Source organism: Eublepharis macularius, chromosome 3, assembly GCF_028583425.1.
Source record: "Eublepharis macularius isolate TG4126 chromosome 3, MPM_Emac_v1.0, whole genome shotgun sequence".
Taxonomy (NCBI): domain Eukaryota; kingdom Metazoa; phylum Chordata; class Lepidosauria; order Squamata; family Eublepharidae; genus Eublepharis; species Eublepharis macularius.
The window spans coordinates 73792940-73813855 of record NC_072792.1 but is presented as its reverse complement, the minus strand read 5'-3'; the positions used below and the strand labels follow the sequence as shown (position 1 = coordinate 73813855).

Here is a 20916-nt window from a genome sequence, read left to right as displayed (position 1 = left end):
AAAGTGAAATGCCAAAGAGGTACCCAAAGTTTTTAGTTGGGACTTTAGGGAATTCTTTGCTAAAAAGCTAATTTTCTTGGCCCTCTTGTACTGTCACCCACCATCCTCTGCTACTGTCATGATAATTTCTGAAACTTTTTTCTATGAGTTTGGCCTCTGACAAACTAACTCACAAGCTGCATTGTAGAGCTGCATAAGTTCTTGCCTCAGGTTACATATGAAACAATTATTTAGCAAGTAATTTACCTTGATTGAGAGGTCTTCTTTACCTAATGTAAGTAAGGTTTTAACTGGTGGATAGCCTTCACTTTTACCTTCATATAATTCCACTGTAGCTCGCATTGAGTTCTGAAATTTAAAAAGGAAGTTTAAAAAAACCTTTTAATATTAACAAGAATAACTGTTGTATTACGGAACTCTGACTACAACCATGTTTTTGTTTTATTATAAAAGATAAGCTATCCTTAAATTTTTTACACAGGATTTTAAAAAAGACCAGCACCAATAAATTTGTGAATCTGAGATACATTTTTATACTTAGGCTACTTGGGGGCATTAAGTATACACATATACAACATACACATATATAACATACACACAAAGCTCCTGGCAAGCCCAAGCTTCCTTGATTAGTGCAATGATAATAATTGCTTTGTGTACACACGGAGATGCTGCAACATTGCACCAAAATAAGATTGTTATGCATACTAGGAGATCTACATTGCATCAAAATGCCTGCAAAGCTCTGCAATTACTCTGTATTATGCTCTTTCATTGAATATTTTGATTTGAACTCAGTTTGAGCCATGTAAAACGTACATGGTATCAAATATCTAAAAGTACAGAAACTCTTTTTTAAAATTATTTTTTATTTTTATTGTGGAAAAGTTAAAAGATAGAACAAGAGAAAGAAAGTGAAACATAACAAGAAGACAACTACAAAGGGCCAAGAATGGCCTACAAATCAATCTACAAAGTAAAAAACAGTAAAAAAACATAATAGGCATATTATTAATCCATTACAGCTTTCGCCTACAACACTTCCCTCTTTATTATCAATTAGCTTGTGGTCTCAATATCTTTTTTCTATGTCTTATCTTGATATCTCAGAAACTTATTCTTAAAAATCAAAACCACAAATAATTAATTCATTAATTTTCCATGAAAATCTACCGCATCAAAAAAATTCTGCAGAAAATTTTCCATCTCACATCCCTGTTTGCAATGCACATGTGTTCATTTTAGTGAAATTGTGTGTGTGTGTGTCGGGGGTGGGGGGAGCTACTGTTAGCAGTTTTCCATGATGTCGGAAAGTTTACCTGTAATGAACAGAAATTATGTTCAGAATAAATGATTTACCATTATTAAAGGTATGTGCAATTTTTGGTCACCACATTTTTTTTTCTTTCTTAGAGATAACATCACTTACCAAAATCTCACCTTCTGTATGTCAAATACAACATATGCTAACTTAATTTTATTCCCCTGTAGATTTTGCAAAATACATATAGCAACTATGAAAGCTACACAATACACTGGAGTCTAAGAATGACATTTTACTTTTCTACACTGAAGCCATTTGTACACTTCAAGGGACATGGATGAAAAAAACCCTGCAAATGACTAGAGAAAGTAATTTGCAGGACTAAGCCTTTTGGAGGGCCAATGCATTCCATGAGAAGCCACAGCCACACAGCCACAAGCTAATCCAGAAAAATGTTTTCTCCACAATTTGCGGGAGGAATACAAGTACGGAAGTAAAATTAGTCTCTTTCCCCAGAGATGCTTCTACCTACCTTGAACAATTCAAAAAGCATATGGAACAGATGTGATGGTACATAGACTACTTGAATAGGCTTGCCTGGTGCTTTAGCTAAAGAACACAGATAAAACATTTTGTTAACCAAAAATTCAAATTAAAAACCACCTTATATTGTCAATCTCCTTATCTCTTATACTAGAACCCTGAAATAAATAAAATATAAGTTCACAGATTTTTTTATCCTCCTTTCAAGTGACTAACAACATGAAAACTTAGTCAAAGAAATATGGATCATACAGCTAGGAGCCAAACTACACAAGAGGGATTACTTGTGTATGACACGTGAACACATTTACACGTGTTTCCCTGTTGCTTTCTTGTTCACTTGCACACTGCAGCAACACTGCACTTGATCTGCACTCGATCCCGTGCTTGGACTGGCATGTGTTTCTTCTCCATTCCTCCCAGACAAGAGATGATATCCCATGATGCACCTTCTCCTTGCGCATGCTCAAACCTTCCTCAGTAGCTTTTCTGAGAGGGAGATTTGTTTACTCAATTGGACATGTCAGGGAAAAAACCCACCACGTTTCCTGGGGTATGTGCTAAAAACGGGGGTTCCACACCTCTGCTGAGATCTTGCAGCTCGGCCCGCCAGGAAGAGGGGGCATCTATGCAAAGGGAGGTGGGTGATCCCCACTTCAGGAGCCGCGGCAGCGTTTCTTGCTTTGGCCAGAAGCAACTGTTTCCTGCATGTTTGTCCCCAGCCATATCTGATCTCCATTATTACCTACAGGGAAAACTATGGGGGCTATCCAGGGGGATGGGGGGGTGGCATTTTGCAAAATAAATCTACAACATTTTCAAGGGACCTATTTCTAAATGTCCTCTAAAGACCCCCTAAGTTTCAGGGAGATTGGACCTTGGGAAGCCATTTTTGCCTCCCTCCAAAGAAAGTGCCACCCCATTTGCTCCTACTGTGAGGAAAATTTTGACAGGAACTGGGGAAACCCACAGTTCATGCCTTTCCTGGAGTCAATTCTCCCTGAAACTTGGGGTTCTTTAGGGGACAGATAGGACTAGCTCTCCTGCAAATTTGTTGGATTTTGCTTGCAAAATGCCACCCCTATCTCCCTAGATATCTCCTCTAGTTTTCCCCATAGGGAATAATGGAGATTGTAGGTGGCTGGGGGCACCTTCTTTTGGGGCCCGTAAAATACCCCCCCCCCAAGCCCATGAAACTTAGAGAGTCTTTAGAGAACAGCTAGAAGTAGGTTCCGAGCAAATTTGGTTAAATTTGGTCCTAAAATGCCCCCTCAGACCCCCAGAAAGCCCCAAACCACATTTTCCATTGAAAACAATGGCCAAATTTTACCCAATTTGCTCTGTATTGCCAAGCTGAACTGGAGAATGAATACCCCCCACTCCCCGTCCTTTTCAAGTTAATGTATCAGGCATGTTTCTCAAGTTTTGCTCATATGCTTGTGTTGTCACTATCTTTCTTCCCACCTCCTCATCCCGACCGAAGTCACTGTATGAAGAGGAGGAGGAGGAAGTTAAGAGGGAAGGAGGGGGCAGGACAGAGGAGTAGGGAGACGGAAGTGTCAACTAGAAAATGGGAGAATTTAAAACTTGCTAGATTAAAAGCAAAACAGTTTGAGTATAAGCTGGATCTAAGAGCAAAAAGAGGGGAGAGGGAAGCAGAAGCCGCTCAAAATTGATGCTCTGCAATGGCAACTTGCTGATTATGACTACAGACACTCGCAACCGCGACTACACAAGTTACCCGACACGTGCATGGATAAGGGCTACCAGGACACGTGTTCACCAGAGGTAAAATGGACATGGGTAGGTAGGAACAGACATGATTGTAGACACTCGCATGACCTCGTGGAATTTGTCTCGTCTAGTTTGGCTCTAAGTCATGTAAAGACAGACTGCAATCAAGACAGACTTGCTGTAAGAATTTTGCAGCACAATCCTAGGCATGATTACTTGAACAGAAGTCCTATTCAACTCACTGGGGCTTACTTCCTAGTATTTGTGTACAGAATCACAGACTTAGCCTTGTACAACTTTGCTTCTGTACTTGATGTGGATTCTCCATCTGTAAAATAGCACATTTGGCTAGCTGCAGTGCATGCTGAGACTCACTGACTCAAAGAGTTCTCTTGGTAACATTAGATTCAATGGGAGATATTAAATACCTGCTTATATTTCCAGAAACGTCTGCTGTTGAAGCAGTTAAAAGTATCTCCAAAAGAAGAGTAAGACAGAAAACAGAAATGGTGTATCTTACAAAACTCCGTATCTTTGGCATGACTTTGATTCAAATGATCTACATAAAAATTTTAAAACTGACAGTACTGTACAAAACTTTAGATACTTAATAGCAGCACTGAAAAGCAACAAACTTCACTTTTACCATTGAATTCTTCAATTTCCAGTTCTGGTGCTACGTGGTAATACTGCTCACACAACATTTTAGCCGTTGCAAAAGCATCTGGGAAGGTGGGGAAAAACAGAGAATCACACAATTATACACAGAGAATTACACAATTATGTAACACTATATTCTGTATGTCAAAAGCTGGGAAGCTATACACTACTACTATTATAATCTAATAATGAAGTGAGTGGCTCATGCAAATCACAAAAGCAGTAAAACTAGATGGCACAGGTTTCTACAAATTCTAAAGGCTCTCCAGACATACAGAAATATATGGCTTGGTAAAAATGATGAGGAAAAAAAAAACCTTTAGAGGAAGATTTAAGTTGGAGAGAGTGAACTTCTAAAAGGTTTACTTCCTCTTCCCCCTCCCAACAATTCATTCTGGGCACCCAACTTATATTTCTCTATTTTATACAATGTCTCTGATATTTCAACTAATTGTATGAGATGTCATCTGCACAGCTTAGTAATGGTGTTTCCCTTCTAAAAGAAACTCACTTAATAGCAAAGTTAATGATACTAATCTTCCTTTTTTTTCCTCCAAAGGTATAAACAGCTCTGTACAATTACCAGAACTATATCATCCACAGGCATTTGTGCTTTTTCATCTGTTATAGAAGATATAACTCAAAAGGCAATATTTAACTTTTGCAGATATGCAACTACATATAAGAAAACAAATTTCATAAATAAACAAAAATAGTTAAGAGTCCAGTAGCACCTTTAAAACTAATCAACTTTATTGTAGTTTAAGCTTTCGAGAACTACAGATGTGTCTGATGAAGAGAGCTGTGCTTCTCAAAAGCTTATGCTATAATAAAGTTGGTTAGTCTTAAAGGTGCTACTGGACTCTACTATTTTGCTACTACAGACTAACATGGCAAACTCCTCTGGATAAATAAAGAAGTTATTAATTCTCTTTCACAACTACCTAAAAATGACTAAAACCAGATATTGCCCAAAGTAGAATTTTACTTTTAATCTGCAAATAATAATTTTTTTTGCTGTAAATGTATTGGGTTAAATCCTATAAAGGAACTAGCAGAAGATATGAGCAGCATCAGATCATTCCTGCTTTCCTCCTGCCCCAAAATCAATGCTGGGGGTCCCTCATGGCCATGCAACTAGGTTTCCAGGTCTCCGTACCTCCCCCCCTGGCAGGTGGTGGAAGGCCCAGCACCTACCTTGTCTTCTGTGGCTGAGCGTGCTCCCGCGCTCCACAGGGGCCCAATCTGGGCTGATTCGGCCCCAAATTGAGCTTGATTTGGACATGGGAGCACAACCCGGGAGGTGTGTCCCGCTCCTGCCAGCCAGGTAAGCGGGAGTGGGGGATGAAGGGTGGGACTGACAACCCTACACACAACACAGGGAGCTGTAGTGGAAATGTGAAAGCAGGTGAAAATCCCATCCCCTGGAGGGTCTTATCCCAACCAAACAGAAGCATAAGATCTGACCTTTTATAAATTTTATTTTCCTAATTCTGCATTAAAAAGTCAATCTAAAGCTTAGCTACAATATTTCATAGGTAGAAAAACTAAAAGTTATGATTGTAAACCAGTAATATGATAGTAAGCATTTTCAGGCTCAGCATGTTTAAACAAGCAAATATACAACTAAGCTCGTTTCAAACACTATCAATGTTAATGCTGCACTTAAAAATGCAAGTGGTTAGATTTCTTGACTCCTATCAATATATCACTTTGTGGAAGAATAAAAAAAATCAAAATAATTTTGTGAATGCTTTGAAGATTACATTCCTTGGGGGCTTAACTATGCTATATCTCCATCTAGTGACAAAAAGTTTCAACACAATAAAAAAACTAGCTGTCTTCATGATCACTGGGCAAAGCAATTTTTAAAAATATATTAGAAAAAACATTGTTTTCACCCATACACCTTGTGAAATTATTCATATAAATAGTAGAAAAAATAAAATGTAGCTTACAATGGTTTTATAAAATTGCAGCCTGTAAATAACCAGTAATAGCATATATGTATGGAGTGATACTGAAAGAGGGAAGAAAGGCAACTCTATAAATGTCAACAAATGTCATTCCCTTGTCTGCTTTAACCATAGCTCAGCAGTATTCTGCAAAAGGCAATTAAATATGGCTAATGCTGGCTCTCATCTTAATCAGACTTTGTAAATGGAATGATAATGTTGATTCACATAAATATCTGATCAGCATTAATAATGGTTCTCATTAGCACTGTTGTAATGCTAGGCCAAGGATCAAGCCAACAGAGGAAGGAGAAGTGAACTACTATCTACTGGTTTTACTACTCGAGACAGTTCAAAGATTACGTGTGCATATTGCTGAATCTGAAGTACAAAAGCATTCTTATATTTATCCTTACCTTCTACCACATCCGCCACATTACAAGTAGGATCAATACTCCCAATATGTTTGGGATGAGCAGGATTAGTAACCCCACCAAAAAGCAATGCTATGGAAATAAAGGCAGAAATGAATAAAAGCAGCATTACCTTTTAGACAGCAAAGGTTAAAGAAACTAATTACAAGTATAGGTAAAACTTGGCTTCTTTCAAAATCTAGCAACAAATGAAGAAGCTACCGCAGGTTAAATAGAGGAGGGGGAAATCCCTCCATGGTAAACAATCAATACCAATGACAAGTATTGAAAAACTAATGTCTTTAAAGTGCAAATGAGCTAAGTGCTACAAACGTAATAAATATCATATATATACATTAATAAATAGATAACCAGAGTAATGATGACCAAGATACAAAATATCACAATAAATATGTCACAATTACAATTTCTACTGGTTGAGGCAACAATGACCATACAATGTGACACTTTTCTCCTGCTGCAAAAACCAGTCTTCAAACAGAAAGCAGCTTCTTAGATCAGAGATAAGTGACAATTGTATAATCTGTGTGAAAGTCCTAATGTATATTTCTTGTTTTACAGGTTACCCCAGGTCCTGGAGAAGCTTACAAGAATCACTATGGCCCCAACAGGTTGTTAGCAGGTGGCCCGTTTCGCAGAGCTTCCTCAGGGGTTCCTCTGGTTGCAAGAAATATACAACATTAGGATTTGTGATATTTTGTATCTTGGTCATCCTTACCACAGAGGGATTTCCCCCCTCCTTCTCTTCTTTCAAAATCTTAAACAGAAAAATTACAGCAACAATGAATTTTTATGACAAAAGCATCCTGGAAAAATCTTCCATATTTTTACGCTTTTTGTTTGTTTCTTAACAATTTCCCCAATCCGCAGTGCTGTTTTTTAAAAAAAGCTGCTTTTTTCTATTTCACAATGGGTTAGATTCAAAGACTTACTTTCACTAAATGAGAAGTCTTTGAAAGGGAGCCCATGGAACCAGCTTAATTTAATGAAAGCTAATCAGGTACTATGTAATGAATGTGATGATGCCAAGATTCCAGAAAACCAATCAGATTTGGTTATGTAGTGCTAGCAGTGAAGGCAAGCAAAGTCAAATCAATTTCAGATTTGACTGCACTGTGATATCCATGAGAGAAAACAATGTTACACTAGTCCCCACTTTAAAGCCCCTGTTCAGCTATAGTCACAACAAAATGATCATCAGAACAAGTGATCAAAGGACAACCCAATGAGAGCAATCTAGTGTAGATACAGACAAGATGGAAATCCAGGCTTATGTCTACTGTTTTGCAACATTGCATTATAGTGGTTTCACAGCACAGCAAAAAACAGGGGGCACTGGCCGATATACTAAGAAATGTCCTGCTTTCTCCTTCTACCAATGCTTTTGATAACCTCAGGGTAAACAATGCGGTGCGGGGAGGCAGGGACAAAAATTTTCACAAAGCTTGGCCTTCCAGTTTGTCCAAGCTCTGGAAAATTCTGAATGACAATAAATGCATTTCTTGAAGGAAAATAATACTAATAAGAATTAATCTGGGAAAACTACCTTACTTAACGTGTCTGGGGGACTAATGGTGAAATCCTAAGCAGAGTTACTCCAGTCTAAGCCAACTGAAATCAATAGGCTTAGACTGGAGTAACTTGGCTTAGAATTTCACCATAAGTCATGGAAGTTAAATTATAGCCATCTCAAGAGAACTATTTAGAGGAAGTGAACGATCATCTTTGTATAAAAGTTTCTCAAGCTAAAATGCGGACCAGAACAAATTTAAGAACAGAACAAAATATTAAAAACTACAAAAAGAATATAGTCAGCATTAGAAGCATCATGCAAATATTTGTAGGACTTCTATCACATTTATCCAGTCCAACTGCTATTTTACCTTTTGGAAAAATCAGGACGGGCCTTAAGCAATACAACACTCAAGAGAAGATAGTAAAAATGATGAGTCTAGTCTTAAAATGCACAACAGAACTGATACATGGGCCAAGCCCATCCTCACTGCCTTGATGCACTGCTGATCAATGCCAACCCCAAATATTCTCTCCTTATGTGCTGCCATTTGGCAGCTTCCTATCACAGACCTGTGCAAGCTCAACAAAATATTCTAGCTAGTTCTGTGGCTTTCACAGATCACATCAATTCTGATCCGTCTGCTAATCCTGCCTGGGCTTTTAGCCTTCTTCCATTCCCTTTGGAAATATGAGAGGCCATAAGTTGGGCACCACCCTCAGCATTATTTGCCCCCTGTAATGTATTATTCTACAGTTCTTCCCAGTCAATTTGGAGAAGCTCAACTACCCCACAGTTCATTTGGTTCCCTCAGATGCACACACAAACTCATCAAGCATGAAGGGAAGGGAAGGAAATTCCAGTTTGCAAGTTTCATGGTAGTAATGTATATTTTGCCACCAGTATTTCAACAACAAGGAAAAGATTAATTGGATGGAGAATGAAACAAAGGGTGAAATACTTGCACAGAATAAATTCACTAGTTGAGGTCAAAAGTCACGTGTAGATCTTCTAACCAGCATACGCAATATGGCATTAAAAGATAGCTTCTGTGTATTTGTTACCTAGGTTGAAATATGAGTACAGTCACAGCGACAAAACAAAACTAATGGGCAGTGAGTCAGATGCAGTTTTACAGCCTGCTGAGTACTGATCTGACACTCAGCTCCTAGACAATCCTCTGTGTGGTGCTGCTCTCTGCTGAATGTCAAGTTGAAACATCAACTACATGTGAAACTAAGCAAAGACCATTTAGGTATCTTTTTGTGACTCTACCAGGCAATGACAGTAGAAACCCAAATGCAGACTTGTTTTATTCTTTATCAATACCTTCTCCTGTTCAGTTGCTTTCTGCTGAAGCTGTTTTATAGACTGCTACCACCATTGCCCTGCCCCCCAAATAGCTAGGAAAAATCTTCAGGGAAAACCTGTAACAGAATGCTTACGTATCTGCTGGTCCATCAACGCTCTGTTCACTTTACCACATAAAATCTGAGATCTTCCTTTGCAATTAATTTTTTTTGGCTGCTTTACCTGTGTGAACAAGCCCTTTCAGAATCTGTCAATTATATTTTAATTCTGACGTTCCTCTAAGGAGTTCAGACTAACATACAAGGCTCTCTTCTCCCCATTTCATCCTCACACTACCCTGAGAGGTAAGTCAGGCTAAGAGTGCATAACCCAGCATCACTCAGTGAGCCTCATGGCACAGCAGGGGTTAGAATCTGGGTCCCACTGTCCTAGTCTCTAACTGCAATACCACACTGGCAATCTCAGAAGCAGAAGAAGCCACAACTGCAAAACCGCAGGCAAGATGAATGCTGCAAACCGAATAGTGTTGGTCTAAACACCCTCAGTCTGATTACCCTGCCAACCTCTTGCATTGTAATGGAAACGGAGAAAGTCTGAAACCCAAGGTCACACACAGGTAAAAGAACTCCTGCACAATTTTCCATATGCCTTTTTAACATATATTGGAACAGAATTTGATCTGCTGCAGCAAAAGCCAGGCCAGTGTTTCTTTCAGTTCATAAGCAACAATTCTAATGAGCATGGTAAACTAGAAAGTATTTACTTACTGTGCTGGTTTATAAGCATGCGGAACGAGATGCGGTTGGTGTAGAACCTATCTAGAAAATATTGGATGTTACTGCTCACAAAAGGGTCAAAGCCGTATTTTTCCTTGTACTCGATCACTCCCTGGGCCATAGTAGGAACAACATCATTGTGTCTGTTCCTGACTTTAATCAAGACATCTAAGAAACTGGATGGAAAAAAGTTAGAAAGAAAATACTATAGTATTAGTAGCTAAAATCTCTCCATCTTAGATTGAACTTTATTTATTTATTTAAAACCTGGAATTTAAAATATTCATTCACAATACAAAATCTATCTCAGAACTTCCAGTCAGTACCATTAAAAGAAAACTACAATCAAAGACTTGGCTGGTTATTTCAAATCGTATCTGAATTTTGGCTCCTCTCATTTCTATAATTCAAGGTCAGGTGCACCTTGTTTCCCTGTCCACTCTCTCTCATCTACCATTTCCTTGGAGGTCTTATTTTCTTGCCTTCATATCCCTCTGAAACACTTCTTGTCCTCCTCTTTGTGGCCCCCATGTTTCTCTGATTGGGTCACCTTCTAAGGCCATTTACATCTACTTTTCCTAAAGCCTGCTTTGGCCATTTCTGGGATCTAAGCAGTTCAGCCAATCACAGAAGTCATCTGCCTGCCAAAATTCTCTGTGAATTCTGTTCAGCTCAGCCAATCACTACCACCATCACATTCTTTAGTGCAATTCAATATACATACATCAGGGAATGGAAGATTTGTATTCACTTACCGTGAAGCTTCCTTTCTCGGTGGTCCAGGAGTGGGGCAGTCCTTACTTTTGGGATATAGCTCCTCCTCTCCGAAGGCAGGGTCAGGCAGCTGATTTTGATCCTGGAGGGGAGGGGCTTGTCCCTGGAATCACCAGTCTGTTCCCAAGCCCTGATTCCCCGTCACGATTACCAGAAGGGAAAATAATAACTCTCCTCAATTTTTATTTATTATTATTATTATTTTTAATAGAAAGATCCCTCCCTTGAATCCACTGGGAGGAAGACTATCATCCTAACTCTTCTTCCAATCCTAGAAGCTGCCCCACAAGAAACTCAGGTGGGGCAGGACTGCCCCACTCCTGGACCACCGAGAAAGGAAGCTTCACGGTAAGTGAATACAAATCTTCAATTCTCCGGTGGTCCTAGGAGTGGGGCAGTCCTTACTTTTGGGACATACAAGAGCAGTGTACCCCAGGGTGGGTAGTCCAGCTTCCAGGCCTATAGGGTGTATATTAGTACCCTCCTGCTAAAGGTTGTCTCTGGGGAAGACAACTTATCTATCCTATATTTCTTGATGAGAGAATATACTGATTTCCATGTGACCACCTTATCGTTCGTTTCTAACGACTAAAGGATTTATAGGCTGCCTGTGTCACTGTTTCCCTTAGTGAGTGCGCCCTGACATCTATGGGCATCTCCAGACCTCTGGCTTGACATGCCAGAATGATTTACCCTCTGCTTTACCTGCTTAGCCAAGAAAAGGACACTCTGGGTCCCAAGAAGGGCCTCCTGCAAACACACAACTAGCGTCCCAGACTTCTGAAACACTGTTTAGTCCTGCCCAAGTGGAATCTCACATCTCTACATATATCAAGGTAGTGAGATTTATTCATTTTCTTCCTGTGCTTTGGATTAGATTAGAAGGAGGTAAGTACTATCTCTCCTGTCCTATGAAAACATGAAGTTCACCTTTGGAAGAAAGTTGTTTTTGTTCATAATTTGCTCTACCTTCTTGGAGGAAAGGGCATGGCTCTCTTACTGCTAGTGCCTGCCATTCTGACACTTGTCTAGCTGATTTTATTCTCATCTGAAAAATGGTTTTAAAGGTCAGTTCCTTTAGGGGACATGAGGTCATAGGCTCAAGGCATATAATGCTCTCAATACCAGATTAAGATTTCACGTGGGGAAAAAACCAGCGAATCCTTGGAAGATTCTACAATGAGGTCCTCTTTTAGAATCCACTGCCATGAAGGTGATATATAAGGGAACGTCCCTTCCTAGAACCCCTAATTGGTCACAACCTGTTGTCTAAGGGTGTTGGTATTAAGACTTTTCTTCAACCCCTCTTGAAGAAAGGATAATAACTCCCTAATTAGCCCCAAAAGATTACATGACTATCCATGCACTCTTCTGGGAACTTGGCAGGAATTTTCCTGGAGGCTAGCATAGTACCAATCATGCCTTCTGTTTAGTACAACCCTATTAGTTGTTTGTGTTCAACCTCCACACTGTGAGGCTTGTCAGAGCTGGTCAGGGGTGTCATATTGATCCCTGCATCAATGGCCCTCCTGCAGTGGAGGTGCTAGGGATCCATGCTTGAAAGATTCTTCAGGTTTTGAGACTATGTTTTTCTGGACCTGAAGGTTGCTATTAGCATCACTTCTGCACTTTACTGTGTGATCTTCTGAACAGCTCTGTGCAATAGCTGTACTGTGGAAGACATACAGGACATGTGAAGGCAGCTTGCTACTCACATCATCTATCCCTATGGTTTGAGGATTTCTTCTCCTTGCGCCTTGTTGAAAACTGTGGTAGACCAGTTGGGGAATCTTTCTGGATAGCATCCATTCTGCTTGGTTCATCACTCTCAGTCCGCCTCAGAGTTGTCCTCTGTATAAACATATAGTGACCTATGGGAAGATTCTGAGATTCCACCATACCGTGTCTGATGGCTCCGAGTTCCAAAGGGTTTACCCTGTTGATCATTTGTCCTTCAGCCAGATTTCCTATGCCATTCTTCCCTGGGTGTGGGATCCCCATCCCCAAAGACATGTCCATGGTCATCACTGTTCTCTCTGGTTCCTTGAGTGAAAAACCATCGTGAGACCGGCCCCTTGGCTACTCACCGTGAAGGGTCCTTCTCCTCTGAGGACAGGAGGACATCTTGGGTGATTCCCACCGTCCAATCGGGGAGGCAGGAAGTTAACAATCTTGCTTCCTCTTCCTCTGGTAGGTGGGACCACCCTCTGATCTCCAGTTCGGGTGAATCCCCTCAGCAGTATCAGGAACTCCACTCACTTAGATAAGATAATATACTAGAAAGAGATAACTTGGAACAGGTAAGCAACATGCAACATGCAAAGGCAACATATAAACAAACATACGAGAGAGTATGTCAGGTAGACAGGTCACGCCAGGAAACCAGCACGTGCCTCTTCCAGCCAGAAGGTGTAAGGGAAGTAAACAGCAGAACGTGCACAGGAAGGGTTATTGCCAATGTGAACGACGAAGAGCATGGGAGGGCAAGATGTCCTCCTGTCCTCAGAGGAGAAGGACCCTTCACGGTGAGTAGCCAAGGGGCCGTTCTCCCTCTGAGGCGGAGGACATCTTGGGTGTTCCCAAAGCAGTGGATCAATAATCGGGAGGGTCTGTCTCTTCGTCTAGTAGCACGTGTTGTAGCACTCTCCGTCCAAATGCTGCATCCGCATAAATGTACTTTATTTGACCAAATTCCTTTGGATCTAGGAGAAAAGGGACCAGGTGGCACAGAACTGAATTCCACTGATCACAGTATCCAACACCCGCTTGTTTCTTATTATTAGTTGCCAAGGGTTTGCCAAACATTGTAAGCATCCCCCAAACACCATTGCGCCTGCTGCCTTGGTGTAGACACATTGAGTTCCCTTCTTTGGGCCCTTTAGTATTCTGGTCGGATTTGTTGAGGAAGAAGGTACTACCCTCCTCTCGATGTTTGGTCTGCCTTCCTTTATTTAGAGTTTCTCCAGACAGGTTGATATCTTTGAAAGGAACCACGGTTACTTTGGCTTTGGGGCAAATGGTCGACGTTCCAATTTCTAAGCTAAGTGTTGTGCTTGGTTGCCTGAAAACCATGGTCCTTGTTGACCACAGCATAGCATATTGCTGGGGCTATTTTCTTAGTTTTGCTCTTTGGCAGGGGTTTACTGCTCACTGCAGCCAGGTCTGAGACCCGAGAGAATGTGACTCTAGGAAAGAGTGGAGCTTTCACCAATGCTCTAAAGGATGTAGCAGAAACTTCCAATTTTCTGTGCACAGCCAGTTCAAACCACTTGATGTTGGAATCTTAGGTAGTCCGTCCTTGTCAACAGGCAGCACAGGATTAGATGGCAGGCTGGTTACCAGATCATCCACCAATGGCAGCTTGATCCTCTTAGTAACCCCTGGAACTAATGTTTAAGACTTGAGGGGAAAAGGAAATAAGAGTAGTTAGTTTTGCCAGTTTCCCTCTTAGACTTCTACAAGTATGAGAGACTACTGTAAGGAAATCCCTGATGGGGTTATTCCTAATTCTAGGGAGGATTCTCTCCTACCCCTTAGCTCTTAAGGGAGAAGACTCCAGGATCCTCATCACCTTAGGGAGCTTTCTAGGATATGGCTCCTGAGGAAGACCTGCTAGGGAATTTTCCCTTCTTTTAACAGCTCCCCTTTCTTCTTGGCTGAGGGAGAAAACTGATAGCTCAGGGTCCTCAGGTTGAAGGCTTAACCGAGATCTGTGCTCTTAATGGCCCTTGTCTCCTCTTTAATCTGGGAGGGGGCACCCCTTTACCTATCTGGAGTCAGGCCCACACAGTGGAATGCCTCTCTTGCCCATGTGAGAGTCTAGCCACTAGACTATTTATTGGTGTGCCTTCAGGACCTCTTTGAATTCCTTATTTCCATCCTGGGCCATGCCAGTTTGTTTGTTAAATAGTAACTATGGCTGCGACTAAGTAAATAGGGGGCATGTAATTTCTTTCCCCTTAGTGGTGGAAAATGTCATCCAGTCATAGTTGCCTCTGCAACACTGGTCTTTTTTGGAGGTCTCCCATCCAATTGCTAACCAAGGCCAACCCTGCTGAGGTACTGAGATCTGATGAGATCAGGTTTGCCTGGACTGTGATATCACAGGGGCTGTGATAAGGTCAGAATCATCATTATTCCCCCAGAACCGCTAGGTAATTGAGACTTTTACCCACAGTCAGCCACCGAGTTCAAGTAATTATGGGACTCGGACCAGCAGGGTAATGATTCATGGCCCAGCACTTAACCACAACATTACAGCAACTCATTTCAGGCCTCCTTGCCTGGTGGATGCAAACACCAGACCTTCTCCCTTTTACTAGTCTCTTGAGACGCCCGGGAATAGGCCGAGGCCTGGGAATTGGGCAAGTTTAGGCTGCAGGCTTGCACTCTCTGAGGCCTGGAAGGAGGCTAGGCCTGCCTTTGCTGACCTCCCACCAGCAGAAAATTTTCCAGGCATTCTTGCCTGATGGGCCCAGGCCCTTGGGCTTTTTCTCTTTCATTGGCCTACTGAGATGCCTAGAAGGGGCTGAGGCCTTGGAGTTTGGAAAGTCTAGGCTGCAGGCTTGCACTTTTAGAGACCTGGGAGATGGTTAGGCCTGCCTTTCCTGACATTCTGCCATCTAGGCCCCTGGGCATTTCTCTTTCACTGGCCTGTTGAGAGGCCCAGGAGGGGCTGAGGCCTGGGAGTATGGAAAATCTAGGCCACAGGCATATGCTCTTTTGAGGCCTGGGAGGTAGCTAGGCCTGCCTTTGCTGAATTCTGCCATCCAGGCCCTTAGACATTTCTCTTTCACTGACCTGTTGAGAGGCCTAGAAGGGGCTGAGGCCTGTGAGTTTGGAAAGTCTAGGCCACAGGCTTACGCTCTTTGAGGCCTGTGAGGTGGCTAGGCCTGCCTTTGCTGACATTCTGCCAACAGAAATTTTACCTCCCAAAGGAGAAATGAAAGTGAAAGCGTACATCACAAGTGATGGCTGAAAGGAAAGAGAAATAAAGGAGGGCTCCTTTTTATTTAGAGCAAGCTGGCTCTGAGGCTTCTGCTACTCTTTTCTCCTACCTCCTTCCTTTCGCTGCCCCCATTACCCACAGGATCAATCTTATCGCAGTTCAGTTGGGGCTGCCAGGGTTGGAGCAGGTCCTCTGCTGCCGCTGGAGGCTGCTCCTTCCAAGCCTGAGGGAGTTCCCGATAATATCGGTCTCTACAACAGGCTACCGCAGACTCAAACACCGCACCCTCTGGCCGTCTGAGGGGGGGGATCCTTCCAACCTGAAGGTGGGGAACCTCGGTGGAGTTTTGCGGTTGTGGCCGTGGAACCTAGGAGCAACCTAGGGCCGTTGGCTCTAATGCTCGCTGTCGCTCCAAGCGAAATAGGGGTGGGGTAGACAGTAGGGCCTTTCCTTTCTCCTGCGAGCTCCTCACTGCCTGTGGCCTCAGCCTCCCGGAGTACTGGGATTACAGGCATGCGCCACCACACCCGGCTCATCTCTGGCAGTTTCTTCTTCACCAGGATCACTGCGCTCTGCAGAGCGTTGCTGAAGACGTCCTGCTCGGATGGCAGGGCCAGAAAGACTGGTGATTCCAGGGACAAGCCCCTCCAGGATCAAAATCAGCTGACTGACCCTGCCTTTGGAGAGGAGGAGCTATATCCCCAAAGTAAGGACTGCTCCACTCCTAGGACCACCGGAGAATTTACTATGGTCACAAACGTTAATCTATACTCTGAAAATACCTGAAGTTTTAATTAGGACCAAGTATATATTTTGAATTACTGCAAAATATTTTTGCCCAGGAAATTCAGAGCAGTAAATAACATTTCATTAAGCTTCAGTCCTGGGCCTCCAGCACTCTTCACTTAGCAGAGAACACAGCAGTTTCAAAATGGGCAATTTAACAGTGTAAAAGGGTTTTTTGTAAACTTCTTGTTCTCCGTTTGGTACCACATGGAGCAGAAATCTCACCCACCCATACTGATCTCTGGTTCTTCCTCCAGCTTCATTCTGCTCCCCCACTGCTGCCTAATGGAAGACACTTCTCCCATGGAATAGAATTTTCCCATCTCCCCACTCCTGCCCACTGCACCTCCCAAAACACTGCTCCTGGGAGAAAGGGGACCCAAAGGGGACTGTGCAGGGATAAAGTGAGTGGAAAGGGTTAGCAAAAAAATTCCCAGTTTCTTCTGGTGGAAAATGACCTCTGGATTCAACCCAAGGCTCCTGTGAAATAAACAATGCATACTATATGTTGGATTCTAAAGAAGAAATACAGTACCGCTCATTTTACCATACAATTTAAAAGAAGGCACAGCTATTAGCCTCCTGAGTATCTTTGCTCATTTGTTAGTTTGTTTGTTGCTCATAGAGCTGAGAGAATGTGATCAGCGAGCTCTTATCTCCTTCCAGAAACAGAATTATTCAAAATCAGAAAACCTGCACAAATTTCATTTCTATGAAAGAAAGAATTTTCCTAAGCACAAAGTGGTCCAATGTATTGCCATTCTGAAGGTCCACTTTAGCAGCAAGCATCCTCCTTTCCAATAACCAAATTTTATACATTCAGTTAAGAACAATAAATACTGGCTGCGAAAGAAAAATAATGCTTAAATTCATTTCCTTACTTTTTCATTCCCATTAATAATGCAAGTTATCCATTTACTGTTATGAGTTTCACTTCTGGTGTCAGGAAGTTATTCTAGCTCACAGAACTGCTGAGAAGTAAATATAACATTTTCTATCATATAATAAAATCAGATCCATTTTCCTTGTAGGTACTTTTCTAAAATACATTTCTGATTGTGAAAGAATGCTCCTCTTTTAAAGACACCTTACTTGCCATTTTCCTGCCTAATCAGCAATGCTTAAGCACTTTTCCAAATTCCTCATGCGGTTTTCAAATGATCCGTTACTCTAAAAATAATAACTGAGAAATATGAACAGTAACAACCTAATCCCAAATCTCAAAACCTTCAAATTGCACAAGGAGGGTTTTTAACCTACTCACCTGCCTTGCTGATTGGACAAGCACCCCTTCTTGAAAATTATTTTAATGCTTAAAAGTTTCAGCTAGATTAGATCCTGCAGATTCTATAAGGATCTGAGAGTTAAGGTCAAGAGAAGTCCATTGCTGTACTTCATAGTTTCAAATGAGGAAATTATCTTTTTGTATATGAGAAAATCTAATTATTAAAGGACAGTCTTCTTAGTATATATGTATGCATGTGTGTGTGTATGTGTATGTGCGCACATGTGCGTGTGTATATATATGGCAGACATATGAGATATGGAAATGAAGCTTTTGGGTTTCTCTTCTATTTTATGACTGTCCTTTAAAAAAAGACAAAATGAAAACCTCAATTTTAATGGATAGCTTTGGTCACAAGGGAATTAGGGCTTATTTTCAGAACTCCAATTCCACCTCTTTCAAATGCAGGCTTATTAAAACCTGATGTTTGATCAGGGTAAAGAAAATTAATAGTGTTAAGCTAAGAAGAGGTGCACCCTTCTAAGTCTGTTACAGCCAATGTGCTTGAAGTGCATAGCTCTGTTTAGGATTACACAAAGAGTCATCTACAAATATCATCTAAGAAATCTCTATCAATCAACACAAATGCTACTGATTATTTTTCTGATCTGCATACACCCCTTTGTGTGCCTGAGGGACACATAAGAGTGAACTGATACTGTGTTCAATAATATGGATCCATCAAAGGATTTCTGTGAATGGAAGTGAGGGGTGATTACTGCAGACTATTGTCTCACACACATGCTGTTCTTGGGGGTCCTCTATCCTCTGGGAGCAGCATTTTAAGGGGCATTTTCTGCTCCCATGAGAGGCTTGTGTGAGGCTTTTTCTTCACCAATGACACTGTATGGCTGACTGCTGTCCAGCCAGCTGTCCTCAGGCCTCAGACAAGCAGGGAAGAGGGTTGCATCATCTTGTTCCTTCTCCTGTCCTAGGAACAACAGCACACTCCAACTGCCGCCTCCTTTGCCTTTCTCCTCAGCTGTGGAAGGAAGGTGAGTCAGCTGCATTACTGGGGGTTGCTGGCCAGGATTGGGCATGGGTGTTAGCAGCTGCCACTGTGATGAGGCTTTGTGGAGGCATCGAAAGCTGAGGTGCCAATAGAGAGGCTGGTGCAGGGCCTGGGGAAGGTGCCTTCTATTGAAGAGCTGGTGGTGTAAAGGAGGATGTCATTGTCAGATGGCCTAGAAGTCACACTCCAATGACCAAAATCCTGTGCACCAGCAGAAAATACCAGTGGATCAAAACCAGTATCATGGAACTTCATATGCTTCTTGAGGTTCTCAGAGTAGACACTGCAAAACTTATCACTGCTGTCACCAAATATAAACAAACAAATAAAAATTAATCACAAAAGTTGATATAATTTATGAACTCGGAAAGTAGGATCATACAGGATTATTCCAGAATTAGATCCATATGAAATTTCATCTTTTGAGTGTCTTTCTTCCAGGGGATAAAAATATAAACTATTCTTTATGAATATGCACTGAAGATGGTAATCTGAAGTTCACAGAACAGCAGCTCATGAAGGCCCCTGATAAAATGCATTCTGCAGTTTTTACTGGAGCAAGCTGCTGAATGTAGGATTGATTTGTAAACTACAACATCAAATATTATTGATATTTGGATTTTTTCTATTTATTTGGTAGGTTTTCTTTCACTGTAATTGTATGTTTTATATGAACATTATCCTGAAGATAGTAGATTAGTCTTGATTTGTGTACTAAGATAAATCTTTTTGTGTCTGGGATATATTTCCATTTTGCAGAGTTGTTAGTATATATATTATAACCAAGCATTATGTGAAGTTGAGATACAATCAGTGGCACATTAACTTCATAAAATTGCCCATTAATCCTTTTTTACTAGTTAGCCCATATCACATATTGTAGTATGAAACAGTCCAAAATGCTGCCCTTGAAAACAGGAAATATCACTGTACCTCGTCTTAAATCAGGTACACCTTAAACAAGAGTGGAATCAGAACTCTTTGGTAAAAGACACCAAAATGGAAGGTTTGTTCAGTTACTGTGAATCTCCCTTCTCTGTGGTCCTGGAGTGGGGCAGTCTTCACTAATGGGAAGAAACTCCTCCCTGGAGGCAGTCAGGGTTGCTAGCCCCAGATGGCAGGAGCTCCTCCTTTAATCACTGAGACCAGTCCAGAACCAAATCCAACTCCCAAAAAACTATATTGAAAAACTCTATAAACAGCCATTAGTAAACAGAAAGCAAACTTGGAAAACAATAAGAACAAATGAAGAAGGACACAGGGACAGCCCATCAGGATTAAACTTACTACACTGGAATCAGAATTGGTCCAGGTTATCTCAAGGTACCCCCCTTTCAGGTACTCCCAACAAGAGTGGGTAAGACTACCTCACCTTATTACCACGAAGATGGGAAATTCACAGTAAGTGAACAAATTTTCCATTCTCTAGTGGTTCAGGATAGGGTAGTCTTCACTAACCGGGTTTTAAAAAGCAGCGTATGCCTGGGTGGACAAACTGACCTTTCATCACCTGCTGAAGGGCTATTCTACCAAAGGATGCATCAGCTGATGCCATTTTATCAATGTGATAATGGTGAGTGAAGGTGTGCATGAACTTCCATGTTACTGTCTTGCACACAACATATAAGGATGGGAATGCCATGTAGGCAGCATAGGTTGCCAAATATAGATTCAGGTTTCATGGATCCCCCAAAATCCCGAATTCCTGAAATGTGGAAAAGATTCTCTAATCTAGTTAAGGCAGATCAGAGAATCCTGGATTAATTCAGCCATTATTCCCTATCAGAAAAACTATCTGGGGGGCTGGAGGAGTCATTTTTCAAGCAAACTCCACAAAATTTTCAGGGATTCTACTCCCAACTGTCCTCTAAAGACTCACCAAGTTTCAGGAAGATTGGAGGGTCGATTCTATGGGCCTCTG

At 41.5% G+C, this 20916-nt stretch overlaps 1 protein-coding gene across 2 annotated transcripts in view; it reads right to left on the bottom strand.

Moving 5' to 3' along the window:
* PDK3 (pyruvate dehydrogenase kinase 3) overlaps window positions 1-20916 on the bottom strand; it is a 76270-nt gene that overhangs the window by 8326 nt on the left and 47028 nt on the right. For both annotated transcript variants that reach the window (XM_054973990.1, XM_054973991.1), the window contains exons 4-8: window positions 10182-10366; window positions 6573-6662; window positions 4188-4265; window positions 1797-1873; window positions 247-348 (exon numbers count right to left, since the gene is read on the bottom strand). In XM_054973990.1, the coding sequence (XP_054829965.1) occupies window positions 247-348; window positions 1797-1873; window positions 4188-4265; window positions 6573-6662; window positions 10182-10366 (532 nt within the window). The remainder of the gene's footprint in view (window positions 1-246; window positions 349-1796; window positions 1874-4187; window positions 4266-6572; window positions 6663-10181; window positions 10367-20916) is intronic.